This window comes from Podarcis bocagei, assembly GCF_964188305.1.
Source record: "Podarcis bocagei genome assembly, chromosome: 5".
Lineage (NCBI taxonomy): Eukaryota > Metazoa > Chordata > Lepidosauria > Squamata > Lacertidae > Podarcis > Podarcis bocagei.
Genome location: NC_138129.1, coordinates 31,460,992 through 31,474,281, shown reverse-complemented (window position 1 = coordinate 31,474,281; position 13,290 = coordinate 31,460,992). Strand labels below are relative to the sequence as shown.

Sequence of the window (13,290 nt, the reverse complement as noted above, 5' to 3'; positions counted from 1 at the left end):
TGTGTTCAGGACATCTGTCACATAGGTAATTTGATACATGGACTTATATGTGCAGAACCTTCCATGTTCCTGAACTCTCAGAGTTGGTATTTTCCTTGGATTCTGAGCTGCCTTGTATTTGCACCTGGTTGATGTCATTTGGGGGTGGGGGTGGAGAGAAATAGCTTTATTGAAAGTCTTCCTTCTGAAATGTCACATCATGGTTATCCATATTTTGAATATTATAATAACATAATGCTCCTAGCTTTCTTTTGGGGATTGAGAGTGAGAAGTGATCTTCAAATATGAACATTTTTGTCATGGTTTATCACTGTGGTAGTTTGCAACGTAGTAATTTAGATCAGAATCTTCAAACCAGCTTCAAAATAATTATAGTGAAGTAGAACTAACACTAATTAAAGTCAGTTGAAGAGCTCTAAAGTAGGTGAACTTGGAAATGGAGTATTTTGCATCACTGGTCCAAATAAAGCTTAATTTTTATAAACCTTGTTGCTTGAATTCCTTGTTCAGATCTCCTCTTTTCCTAGTTAATAGATGCTGTTCATTTGATTATGATTAAACCATACATCTGCAACAGCATCTCTCATTAGATTGTCTCTCAAGCTTTTTTGGAGTCAAAAAGGTGTCATCAGATGAAGCAACAGTGCTTGTAAAGATTCTCCTCACCACGTTACTTTAACTTCAACTACTTTAATGCCTGTGAGAGACACATTTCTTTTGGGGAAAGTGTTTATGATTGCAAAGAAACAAAACAAAAACATAGATGCAGGCAAAAGCATCTATGTGTCATTGTGCATAATATGGGCAATAAATATGGAACAATTTTTTCTCAAAACATGACCTTGTAAAACAAGGAAGAGAAAGAAAGCAGCTGATTCCTTTAGAGAATAAACATCCTGTTGTATATTTTCACTTTGGTCTTGATTTAAATGAAGTTCTTGAATATTTTGCTATCCATACATTTAAGCACTTTGCTCAGCTGGGACTCTGTTTGGAAGTTATAGGTAAAGCCAGACTGTTTTGCCCATATCCTGCTTTATAACATTTTCTTTTCCTCTGTTCTTCCACGTTTAGGACTTCTCTCATATTTCATCTGAGTTTCAGAACAGTGTTGGGCCGCGATCACCTGCTGCATCAAACCCCCCAGGAAATACCGAGTGGGACAATGAATACCCCAGCAGAGAGTGCGGAATTAACCACTGCAGGCCAGTAGACAAAATAAGAAATTTCAGCATGTTTAGAGGGCTGTCTAAATGATGGAAGTAATCAAAGCACCATGTTTCAAAAACATTCATACTTGTTTTGAGCATGAGTGTTTTTATCATCATCAACCTTTATTATGGTCCAGAGACCCTAACCCTTCCAAATGTTCATAGTTTCTAGAATTAATATCAGAATTGGTCATTTGCTCTAGCTGCAACCTTCCATTCTTTCCCATTATTTTCTCCTCCATCTAAATCAGGTGAGGAAGCTGTGGCCCTCTAGAAGTTGTTCTACTCCAACTCCCATCAGCCCTAGCATGCTGGGCCAGTGACAATGGATTATGGGAGTTGTAGTCCAACAATATTAGGAGGGGGTCCACAGGTTCGGCATCCCTGCTTTAAGTAATGCACATGAACAAATGCATTGCAACCCTGGGCTTTTTTTTTAAAGCAATCAATTGCACATGATTGCATCAACAATACATTCAGTATACAAGCAAGAATCCCCATACAGAGTGTCACCATCCTGCTGGTGCTCATCTAGTTCTGAGCATATGCAGTGTAAATTTTCTTTATGATTTGCAAAAAAATGTAGGGCTGAGCTAAATGTTGAGTCCATTGCTTCCTACCCACAAGACACCTGAGTCAGAATAGGAAGCATTGCTTACAGCACGATATCATGTGAATACTCCTCTACATAAAAAAAAAGTTCCTTGCATAATGAATACTAGCATAGCATGAGGAAAGCCAATTAGGAACCATTCTTATTGATACCTGCTTCCTATGTACAGAGCATTTTTTGATGTATGAAGAATAATTCAGTTCTGTCCACTAAAGCGGTGTAGCTAAAATCCATGTTTATCATCTCATCTTTGATTTGTAAGAATAGGGCTCTTATCACTGATTGGCTACACATCTATTTTCATATATTGCTGTGTGGGTAGAAATGCACAGAAGGGGAAGCTTAGCCTTTCCCCCCCTTCAGCCATGTATCTATTGCAAACATAAACCAGTTTGACTGGCACATGTCATTTGCTTCCAATAAAGAATCTCATAAAGGATGCTGAGAACTACAGTTCTCTGTGGCAGTTCAACAGTTTGGTCTTACAATCTTTCAGTACCTTTGTGGGGGGAAGCCCCACAATTCCCAGGGTTCCCTGGGAGGTGCCATGATAGTTCAGTTGCAATGTGGATTAAGCACTGGGCTTTGTTTTGTTTAAGAAGACAGGAATATGTTATTGAAACTTCAAGCTTTATCTATGGCATCACTCCATCCAGAAATACAGCATTCATCTCTACTCTCTGTGGTCATCCAGTGGGGTTTCTGCATAGAGAGCATCTCTCATCCTTTCTGTAGCACAAGTGAATATTGTACTGGTCCCTTAGGATTACTTCTGTCTGTTTTGAAGCTGCTTTGCTGCAGGGTTCCCCCCCCCCGTGTCCTCTTTGTGAATGTAAACCCCACCTTCCCCACCCTGCCACCAGGGGAAGCCAGAAAGGTTTTTCTTGATGTCCTTGGCAAAACAGTTCTGTACACATAAGGCCTAAAGTGTTACAACTTAGCTCTGTAAATTTTGATAGTGCTTAAATGTTGGCATTTAGAGAAGGAACTGAGCACCCTGTGTTCAAATGTTAACTGTTTAAAGGAAATGTTTAGGTAAATACTGACCTTAAAAAAAAAAATTGGCCAACATTTTAAATTATAGCTAGGGATTTCAGGTGCTTAGCTAGAGGCAAACAGCTATGGCCTTTTCCCAGTGGCAAACTATTTTTATTTTATTTTTTGTTTTTGTTTTTTGCATATGTAAGATCCCAAGTTAAAAGGTCTCATTTTGCATTTCTGAGAAAGACTCTTGCTGAAGACACGCCACACTATGTACATTTAACGCACATTTAAAATGCCCCAAAAGATGCTGAAAATTGTAGTTCCTAGGACTCTTTGAGGGAGAAACCATGGCTTTAAATGCATGATGTGGGTGTGACCTTGTCCCCACTAGTCAGAGAATGCCTTCCATCCATCCAGGTGTCCATCATTTCATCCACAAGCCCGCTGTGGAAGCATACCAACTCTGTTTGGGTCAGACATACATCCTTCTTCCAAAAACGCATTTCTCCTGTTTGTAGCAAAAGCTGCTGAGCACAACTCTGATTGACTAGAAACAAGTGAGAAAGCTAACCCCCATCCCCTCTCTCTTTTCCAAACTGCTTCCTCCCGAAAAGGATAAGGGGGTGAGGGAGAAGACTCTGGAATTTCTTTCTTTCTTTTCCTTTTCTTAAGTTCCATTTGTATGCCTTCCCACCCCCAGCACCAGAGTGCACATTTATCTATTGTATTATTAAAGGACCAGACAAAGAGGTAAAGTGGCAAAAGATGCTTTTCTGAGACAAGGCTGCTTTTCTGCAACAAGGCTGCCTCACCTTCACCTCCATTAGGTGGAAATGGAATTTGGGAAATTCAAGGCCAGACTTCAAGGCCCCTTCCTACAAAGAGAGAGCGGGGAAGTGCTTTTCCTTAAATAATCTGAAAAGTTCAAGAGAAGGCATAAATGTTTTGGAATGCCAGTTGTCAGGGGCTCAGGAGCAGAGGCACAGGGGAGAGAGGAAATGGAGAGCGAAGGGGAAGAATCTGAGGGCAGCGTAGGGGAGGATGGCAGTGACCCGAGAGAGTCCATGAGCTTCTCCAGCGAATCAGAAGATTCCCAGAAGGAGGCGCCGATGGTCAGGGCGAGGGGGGTCCCAGGGGGGACACACCAGAAACAAGGGGCCAGCGGGGACTCCCAAAGCAGCAGCTGGAAAGCAGGACCAGCTTCCCCACCAGAACGTAGTGGGGGGGAAGAATCCCATGTGTCAGGGCTAGCGTCTCCTCCAGCAGGGAGAGGAGAGGAGTCAGGGCTCGCCACGCCTCTATCGGAGAGTGGAGGAACGAGCAGTGTAACGGTCAGGAGGAAGGTTGCCGGCTGGGCGCGCGCGCCAAGTTCAAATGTACAGGCGCGCGGGACAGCAGAAAACCCGGATTGGGAACCAGGTCCCAAAGCCCGCCGGAAGCAGGGGGAAGACTCAGGGGACTCAGTGTCAGAAGAGTCTAGGAAGGGCGAGACCCCAGCTGACAGGCGGAGCCAGAGGAGGAAAGAGCAAAGGAAGAGGTGGAGCAAGGCTAGAGTCTTAAACTGGTGTCTGGGGGGAGGAGATTCAGACGGAGCTTCGGCGGTCTAGAGTTTCAGACGTAGAGCTGCACGCTACGGCTGTCAAAGTGGAAATGAACTTCAATAAAGACTTTTGTATATAACCACGAACTGGCGTTGGTCCTTTGTGAGCTGGGACCTTGGGCAGCTCTGACACCAGTGCTTAATGCTTTTTGAACTTGTGTAGAGGAAATGCTTGTTTGGGTCCTTCCTACTACACATATCCACACAGAACTTGCTGTGGAATAAATAGTACTTTGCAGCAGGAAGAACCAGTGTGGTATGTTATTTTTATAATAATGTGGGAGGCAAATAAGCAATTTCAAGCATATCTGGCATTCAGGACTTTCCGAAATGTTGCTGTTTCTATTGGTTCTATGTGATGCTGTTTGCAACAAAAAGGGGCTAATTTTTAAACATTGAATGTAAGTCTCTCTCTCTCTCTCTCTCTCTCTCTCTGTGTGTGTGTGTGTGTGTGTGTGTGTGTGTTTCTGTGTTTCTTTCTCTGTCTCTCTCTCACACACATATGCACTTCAGAAGGCAGGTTATGTAATGAGACACCTGTTTTGGGGCTGATGTAGGTTAGAAGCCTCTCTTAAGTGCAGCTTCATTATATAGCTTAATATCAAAATAATATATCACCCAATATAAAAATTGCATTATTTAGGCGTATTGGCATGCTGAAGAATGCTAGAGTACCTTAATGAAACATGAATGCAGCAGGCAGGTAGCCGCTCTAAGGAAGGAAAACAAGCTCTTGGCATTCTGGCAAGATGCAGTATTGTGTGCACAGTGCCCCGTACCATTCATGATCAAAGCGCTCACATTTCATGCCTTTGTCACAGTGAAAATGTCAGATTTCATGGTTTTATCTCATATTCTTGGAAAATCATATTTAAACCATGCAGATTAGGCTAAGGATGACAGAAAATCATTATAGCAGATTATGAGGTGAACTAACTTCTGCAGCAAAATTCCAGTGTGGGGCATATATTTTTTGGCAGGGGGTGGGTGGGGGTTGCTGATGATTCTAGCCTTCCTCACAATGTATGACAGTCTGCATCAAATGTCATCCCTGGACGAATCGTGCTCACAGTCTTCTCGTAATATTTGATGCTTGCAATGAACACACCGTTGTTCTTTTAAAGTCAGCATAATTCAAACGCCTGTTATGAAGGTCTAACATAGGCAGTGCACCTTGGACGGAATCAGTGGGCTTGGGTCATTCTGATGATAAGCAGAGTGTAATCCTTTGATCATGGGATTCAGGGGGAAATGAATGGCACTATAGTACAATTGTTTAATTCCATAATTGTAGGAAATGCACTTGGCTATTCAATAAATATTATAATGGCAACACGCCTCTCATATGCTCTTGGATGCTATAGCCCTAGACCATACTACCTTGCTAAAGTTAGCAAACCCAGCCTCCTTCCTAATTAGTGTTCTTTTTGTGTGTGTTTTCAGACCAGTATATGCTTGTTCAGATTCTGTAGGGGCTGGGAGTTAGGTTGGATCTGGACACATCAAAAAAAAGTTTCAGGAAAACGTGTTGTAAACTTCACAAATGGAAATCACATTGATGAAAGATGAGGTGTTTGGGTTTTTTTGTTTTTTGCAATATACCTCCAGCATAGTGCAGACTTGTATAAAGAGAGGTGGTATAGATCAGGCTTCCTCAACCTCGACCCTCCAGGTGTTTTGAGACTACAATTCCCAGCATCCCCGACCACTGGTCCTGCTAGCTAGGGATCATGGGAGATGTAGGCCAAAAACATCTGGAGGGCCAAGGTTGAGGAAGCCTGGTATAGATGGTCTGCAGAAATTTTGAGCCATCCACACACACCTTGCAATTTTTGCAACCTTGATTTGAAGCATGTTTATCATATAATTAGTGGGCACAAATAGCACAAAAGTTGCTTTGACTACTCTACTTATTGTAGATTTTGGTTATCTAGTGGAACAAACCAGACCCATAAAGCTTCAGACATTTTGAAGGCTTAAACAGTAGCATCTCATCTCTAGCTGGTGAGGCACAGATACTGGCTTTGGAAGGGCAATGTTACTTGAGATTGTTGCTTGTCACAGGAACATGGAGAGTTCCATCCCCTGCAATACGATGCAGTTTCCTCTTTTGCATCCCCAGAGCTTTTTGTGAAAATGCTTCAGCACTATCAGGACTGTGTGCCAAATCTGAAGTGCAGCAGCATCTGAGCAGCAGATCTTAGAACCTTGCCATCAATATTTGCTCTGTTACTTTACTCAGGCTTGTTCCATCCTAATAATGGTCATGACCGCTGGGTTTTTCTCATTAAAGGCTACTGCTGTGTTTATTTTCCTTCTCTGTTTATCAGACATTAGACCACTGAATAATTGTCAGCCGCTCTCATCTCTCACAGTTAATTATTGTTTACCCTTCCATGCCACCATGTATGATCTGCTCTCTGGGCATCTTAATCAAACTTTGTAATTTAGGCTGTGTTCTTTAAACCTTTTAGTCCAGAGTGGTCATGGGAGCACTCTGGGATAAGCAGCTTGAACAGAGCATTAGTCTGTGAAGCAAAGCACACAGACCTGCTGACTTGCATACAGTCAGTTTGTCCAAACAAAAACAGACTACACTAATTCATGATGGAGACTGGAAGATTCATTCCAAATTATTCAGTCTTCCAAATCACTTGAGTAAGTGAACAAACACCGTAAGAAAGGAGAGATAAAACATAGTAAGCGCACTTAGTTTGGATTCAATTATTTATAGCAATGCCCGTAATGTGTTTGGGAGAGTAGTTTGTAAAATTAATGAAGTTTTGGTACTAGAAGACCTTACTACTTTGTCTACGTATTAAATCTTTGCTGAGGATAGGAAGACAGAACATTTTAAATGCTGCTTATAAAAAAAGTACAGATAAGTGAATTATAAGAGACAATGTGATGGACATGATAGGATGCTGACTTCTTTTGCAAACAGATATATCAGTGAAGTGCTTCACTCTGTTCTCATTATTCCTACTCCAGTGTTTTTGAGGGGAGGGTTAATATCCACGGCACAAACCAGCAAAGATTTGCTACCACAGAGAGCCAAATTTGGGGTGACAGTTATGGGCCAATCTATTTAAAGCTGTGTAATGGAGAGCAGGGGTCCAGTTTAAAAACAAAAGAGCTAAAAAGCCATGCAAGTGAGGGGTGCTTAAATTGCCCTGAAATCTCCAGTCTTTTACTTCCTTGTAGCCTCTTCTCCTCCTACCCCTAATGAGCTGAACTCATTGTCATGGTTTGGCAAAAAGATTAGATAGATAGATGATAGATATAGATAGATAGATAGATGATAGATAGATAGATAGATAGATAGATAGATAGATGATAGATAGATAGATAGATAGATAGATAGATAGATAGATAGATAGATATCATTAAATTAACGTAACAGGTTTTCATTACTTTGACATTTGTGTTTGTCCCTCACCTTGATTGAGTTGGCTATTCATAATCTGGCAAAAATAAATTGTTTCTGTTCTTTGAGAGGGCAACTTTTTTAAACATCCTTTTTCGAAGTCATAGTGTGCCGCTTCAATTTGCATTAGATTCAACAGCATACATACCATTGGTTTTGATTATTGTGTTTTGCACCTAAGATCTCTGTAATCATTATGAATTTCAAGCCAAGGAAAGAAGGACTGCCCTTTAATCTGCCTTCCCATCTATTTGTAACTTACAAGCACAGACGATCCTAATGCTGCTATCAAAAGCTTGGATAGTTGTATCCCACATTTTTAAAAAAATCCAGTTTGTGGCAATTACAGTATATAGCAAGTAGGGAATATATAAACCTATATACCAGTATGGAATATATTCTAGATGTGCCTGCTAGCCTGGTGGTTGTATTATGATTATGATTAATATTATTTTTCACAATCTCACCCATCCTCTTCCTTCTGTTTCTCTTACAGCATGCTGCCAAGGGACAAGTCACTCTACCTCACTTAAACCCTGACATCTCCATTCCGCAAAGGTGAAAAGGAAGGACATTTAAGAGGGTCTGTGATACAGGCTACCCAGATGGGCATCAAGCAAGTCACAAGGGCAAGAGAGCACCTCGCCTTTGGCTTCATATCCTGGCTCTGAGAGCAGCTTATTCCTTTCCTTCTATTCTCCTCTTCTTCCTCCCTCCCTTTCTCCTTCTTCTCCGAAGTCCTATTGTACATGGAAGCCAACCTTGCATAAATCACAAAGAACAAAATTTACAAAGGACCACCCCCCCCAACCCCACCTGCCTGCCCCGCGCGCCTTTCTCTGCTTGCCACCAGCTTAGCTATGGACCATTTTCCTAGCGAACTGCTTTTTAGATTCAGCACAGACCCGGGTGCCGCGCTCGCTCAGAGGCATTAGGCTTGGCTCAGCAGGAGGAGACACTCTTTCGATGACTTGCTAAATGGCACTAACCTTTGTGCAAGACAAATGTGAAGTCTGTTGTGAATATTGTACATGCGAAAGGCCTCAGATGTCTGGCAAAAAAAAAAAATTAAATTTAAAAATTAAAAATTAGAACCTGTTGTTTGGAGGTTAGGTGGACAGAGCAGATGGGAAGCAGAAGTGCAAATATGAGAGGGAAACAATGTGAAAAGACCATGAAAAATATAATTTGTTGGATAGTTGTAAGTAGCTTAATAAATGTTTTAGAACTGTGCTAAAGACATCTTTAAGATTTTTTTGTGGAAGAAATTAGTAGTTTACTTTATAGTAAAAGCATTTTATATTAATTGTAGCACATTTTTTTAGTTATACATAGAATGGAGATGTGTATAAAAAGAAACAAACAAAAAAAAACAACCCTGCCAAACTCGTTTCTATTATTTGTACAGCAAGAAATGGACAGTTTATATCCATGTTATATGGCATTATTATATTTTTTTTCAGCCATATGTCCATCTATTTAAAATTGCTGACAAGGATTTTTGTCTATTTATGAAAAAATTAGAAAGCAGATTACAGTTTATGAAAAGTGCGTTTTCCATGGTTTTTTTTTAATTATTTTTTTTATTTTCTTTGTGGTGCTGTTTATGCAGTACCTGCACATTTTGGCTCACAATGCTTATCTTACCTTTCTTTATAATAAAACATACGAAAAGTAGAAACAAAGCAGCCTCATTCTTTTGTGGAACACACACAGGTGCTGTTCTGTGTCGGTTCCGTGATGGAAGTGCCAACTGTTTGGAGACACAAAATACTGTTACATTTCATGTGCTGCCAAGTCCTGAGTGGCTAATGATGTACCTGAACAATGAAATGCAAGATCATAGGCTTAAGAACGGCCAGTGTGCTTTGCTTCATTAGCTGGGGCCCTACAATCCTGCGGTCCTGCAATCCTGTGATCCCAGGAGGAAATAGGAAGCATGGTGCAGTGGGTGGAGTGAGTGGTCAAACACTGGAAAGGAAATCCTATGTCAGATATCCCCTCCCTGCTGGAAGGTTCTCCAACCCTTGTCCTACTGATGTTGGAATTTCCATATTGTTGTTTTGTTGGCATCTGTCTGTCTCACGAGACAATGGAGCGCATCTCTGGGACACTCCAGTCAAATCAAACCAATTGGCAGCACCAAAATGATCTCTCTGGGACACAAGCCTGGGCAGTGTGTATGGAGGTCCTGGGTTGTCCCAGACGACCAGACCACCCCCCCACCCCAACTTCACTGATGTGCTCCAAATGAAAGTAGAGCGATATGTTTGGCACCAGCTGGGCAGTAGGAGTTGCCAGGAGGAGGCATACAAGACACCATCCAACCGTCCTGGGGACTCCACCGGATTTGTGTAGGGTATACTCCTTAGCCTTTTCTTCTCCTGAAGATATCCCACAAGGCAACATAGGTTCAGGGTCAGCATTGCCTTCCCAAGCTGACGTGCTCCATCTGCCCTTACTCTAACAGTAGTAGGACCGGAAGGGGGGGTGTCCCAGGGATGGACTGCCGAAGGCATGGTCCAAAGCTCACAAACAGACACACATGCAAACTAGGGAGAAAACTATGGAGTTTTGTTCCCAGATGGAAGGAAATAAAAGAGAAAACTTGGGAAATTATAGAGATGCGCATGAGTGCCCTTCCACACATCTACTTTGATGGTTTCCCACCCCCTCCTTTAGGTCACAGACACTTGTTTTCTGCCTTAAGAGATCTTACTGCAGTTACATGCCCCAATTTCGTGGGCTTATGGCTTATGGATGACCAAGCATGTGTGGAGTTCCTCTACCAATGAAAATTTTCATTTTCACCTCAGTGGAAGGGGCAGCCCTATGCCAAACAAGGAAATGCATGCAAGGAGCTAGTGCCCTTCAGACTGAAAGTGAACAGGGAAACCAACAGAAGCGTCCTCTTAGACTTTTGAAAATAACACATTTACAGTCATACCTCGGGATACAGACGCTTCAGGTTGCGCATTTTCGGGTTGCGCACTGCACCGAACCCAGAAATACTGTTACTTCCGGGTTTTGGCGCTTGCGTGTGTGCAGAAGCGCCAAATCGCAACCCGCGCGTGCGCAGACGTGGCGCTGCGGGTTGCAAACGTGCCTCCCACACGGATCGCGTTCGCAACCTGAGCGTCCACTGTAAGCTTTCATGGACTAGAGTCCACTTCATCAGGTGCATGATGCATTTGCTCAGTCAGGAGTTCATGTATTCTAGACTACATGCTTTGTCTATTGGCAAAGCAACCTTGAGTCCACTCAAATATTTATTGGTTGGAACCATTGTGTGGAAAGTGTACTTGAGGTAAAAAAGGTAAAGGACCCCTGGATGGTTAAGTCCAGTCAAAGGTGACTATGGGGTTGTGCCGCTCATTTCGCTTTCAGGCCAAGGAAGCTGGTGCTTGTCCACAGCCAGTTTTCTAGTACCACTGCGGCGGGAAGGTAAATGGCGTTTCTGTGCACTCTGGCACTCATCACGGTCCTCCGTGTGCCAGTAGCAGTTTAGTCATGCTGGCCACATGACCCGGAAAACTGTCTGTGGACAAATGCTGGCTCCCTCAGCCTGAAAGTGAGATGAGCCCCGCAACCCCACAGTCACCTTTGACTGGACTTAACTGTCCAGGGGTCCTTTATCTTTACCTTTTTTACTTGAGGTCATTTTCTAATTGCAGTTTCAATGTCCTGATAATTGTAAAATCTTGGAGCTATGGTGTTCCTCCTCCCGTAATTCAGTGAATTAATCCTTCATTGACACCTGCCATCCTTGGATTTTCTGAAAAGGGTGGATTGAGAGAAGACATGATTTCTGCATATGGTTGGGTCTGTTTAGGATCTGAATCCTATGCAAGTGAATCCAAAACACAAAAAGATCTAGGGGTACTATGCTTTTGGCAAAGAACCAGTCTTTTATCTGATATTTTGTGGTGGCAATGCATACTTCTCCCACTTCAAACCAAAGGGCATTCGTGTTGCAATCTTACTATCAACTTGATAAGCCTCTAAATTAAGCACTATTCACAAGTTGGAGAATTCAATGTATCTGCCTTGTTTACTTGTGTTCTACATAGCATGAACTGATAGATATAGTCATCTGCTGAATAATGCACTGTTCTTATCTGCCAAAATCAGGGAGAAAGTATAATGCCTATACAGTGGTACCTCTGGTTACGAACTTAATTGGTTCCGGAGGTCCATTCTTAACCTGAAACTGTTCTTCACCTGAGGTACCACTTTAGCTAATGGGGCTTCCCGCTGCCGCCACGCGATTTCTGTTCTCATCCTGGGGCAAAGTTCTTAACCTGAGGTACTATTTCTGGGCTAGCTGAGTCTGTAACCTGAGGTGTTTGTAACCCGAGGTACCACTGTACCTGGTCTTTTTTCGGCTACCACACAACCCACTTTTCTCAGTTTAGCAGTAATGTTTTAGATTCAAGTAATTGGATATAAGCCAGTTCTGCCCTGTTGATTTCAACAGAACAAGAGGTGTGTGTGTGTGTGTGTGTGTGTGTGTGTGTGTGTGTGCGCGCACACACACACACACACAACTATACCACATACAATTATAGATCACTGTTGAACAAATACAGACGTAAAATAAAACCAAAATAAATAAACAGATATGTGAGTGCAAGAAAGGTAGTGACTAGAACTATTCATAACGGACATAATGGTAAAACAAGACACGCTTACAAAACATGAACCCTATTATACGGAGGGAAAGTAATTAAAGTATTCAAATGTCCTGAGTCACTTTATGAGCCATATTCAGTCATAGGTTGATGGCCGGGGGGGGGGGGGAGAGGGGATGCTCCTTGAACAAGTTTCTCCCTGCTTGCAAACAAAATAAAGTCAGACCAAACAGGTATGAAAGCATCCTTTTTCCTTTAGCCCCTAAGGACTCTCAGCTTATTAGTTAGTTTTTTTCCTGGTAGGACAGTATCCCACACTTTAGTGTACTGAGTAGTAAGATTGGCCCTGTCTACATTTTTCCAAAGCTGGTGGTAATTCTAGCTGCTATAAGCAGGTGCACTATCAAGTCTTTATTATACAATTTTTTGTTATGCTTGATACATACCGATAAGTGCTAATTGAGAAGTTGGTATAATGTGGCACTTCTTTCTCGGAATACCATTGCCCAAAGTTCTTGCAATCTAGTACAACCTCACTATGGGTGGAGGTATGATCCAATTTCTGAACTCCCTCCAGCACTTTGGGGATGCAGATGAATATATGTATGAGAGTCTTCTAGGAGTCAGAATAAGAGTCACTTGACTACAGTTAATTTAGCATACCTAAGTTGTGTCCCATTCTCCAAAAGCAAGAGCTATCAAAATCACTTCATTAGTCATTTCAGTAAAACTAAGGGTTTACAGCACAATTCTATACATGTTTACTCAGAAGTAAGTCCATTGAGTTCAAAGGGGCTTAAATCAAAGGTTAGTCTGTACAGGGT

General features: G+C 42.1%; 1 protein-coding gene and 1 long non-coding RNA gene across 8 annotated transcripts in view; one reads left to right on the top strand and one right to left on the bottom strand.

The window, feature by feature from the left end:
* The window catches only part of TOX2 (TOX high mobility group box family member 2), a 265,849-nt gene extending 256,329 nt beyond the window's left edge, over window positions 1-9,520 (top strand). For 6 of the 7 annotated variants that reach the window (XM_081196327.1, XM_081196329.1, XM_081196326.1 and 3 more), the window contains 2 exons: window positions 1,075-1,205; window positions 8,332-9,520. In XM_081196327.1, coding sequence (XP_081052453.1) covers window positions 1,075-1,205; window positions 8,332-8,368 — 168 coding nt within the window. In that variant the 3' untranslated portion in view covers window positions 8,369-9,520. Of the gene's footprint in view, window positions 1-1,074; window positions 3,861-8,331 lie in introns of those variants that run through there. The other variant, XM_081196323.1, reaches the window with a different exon arrangement.
* LOC308588452 overlaps window positions 1-13,290 on the bottom strand; it is a 100,342-nt gene that overhangs the window by 76,505 nt on the left and 10,547 nt on the right. The gene's annotated exons all lie outside the window — the stretch shown is intronic.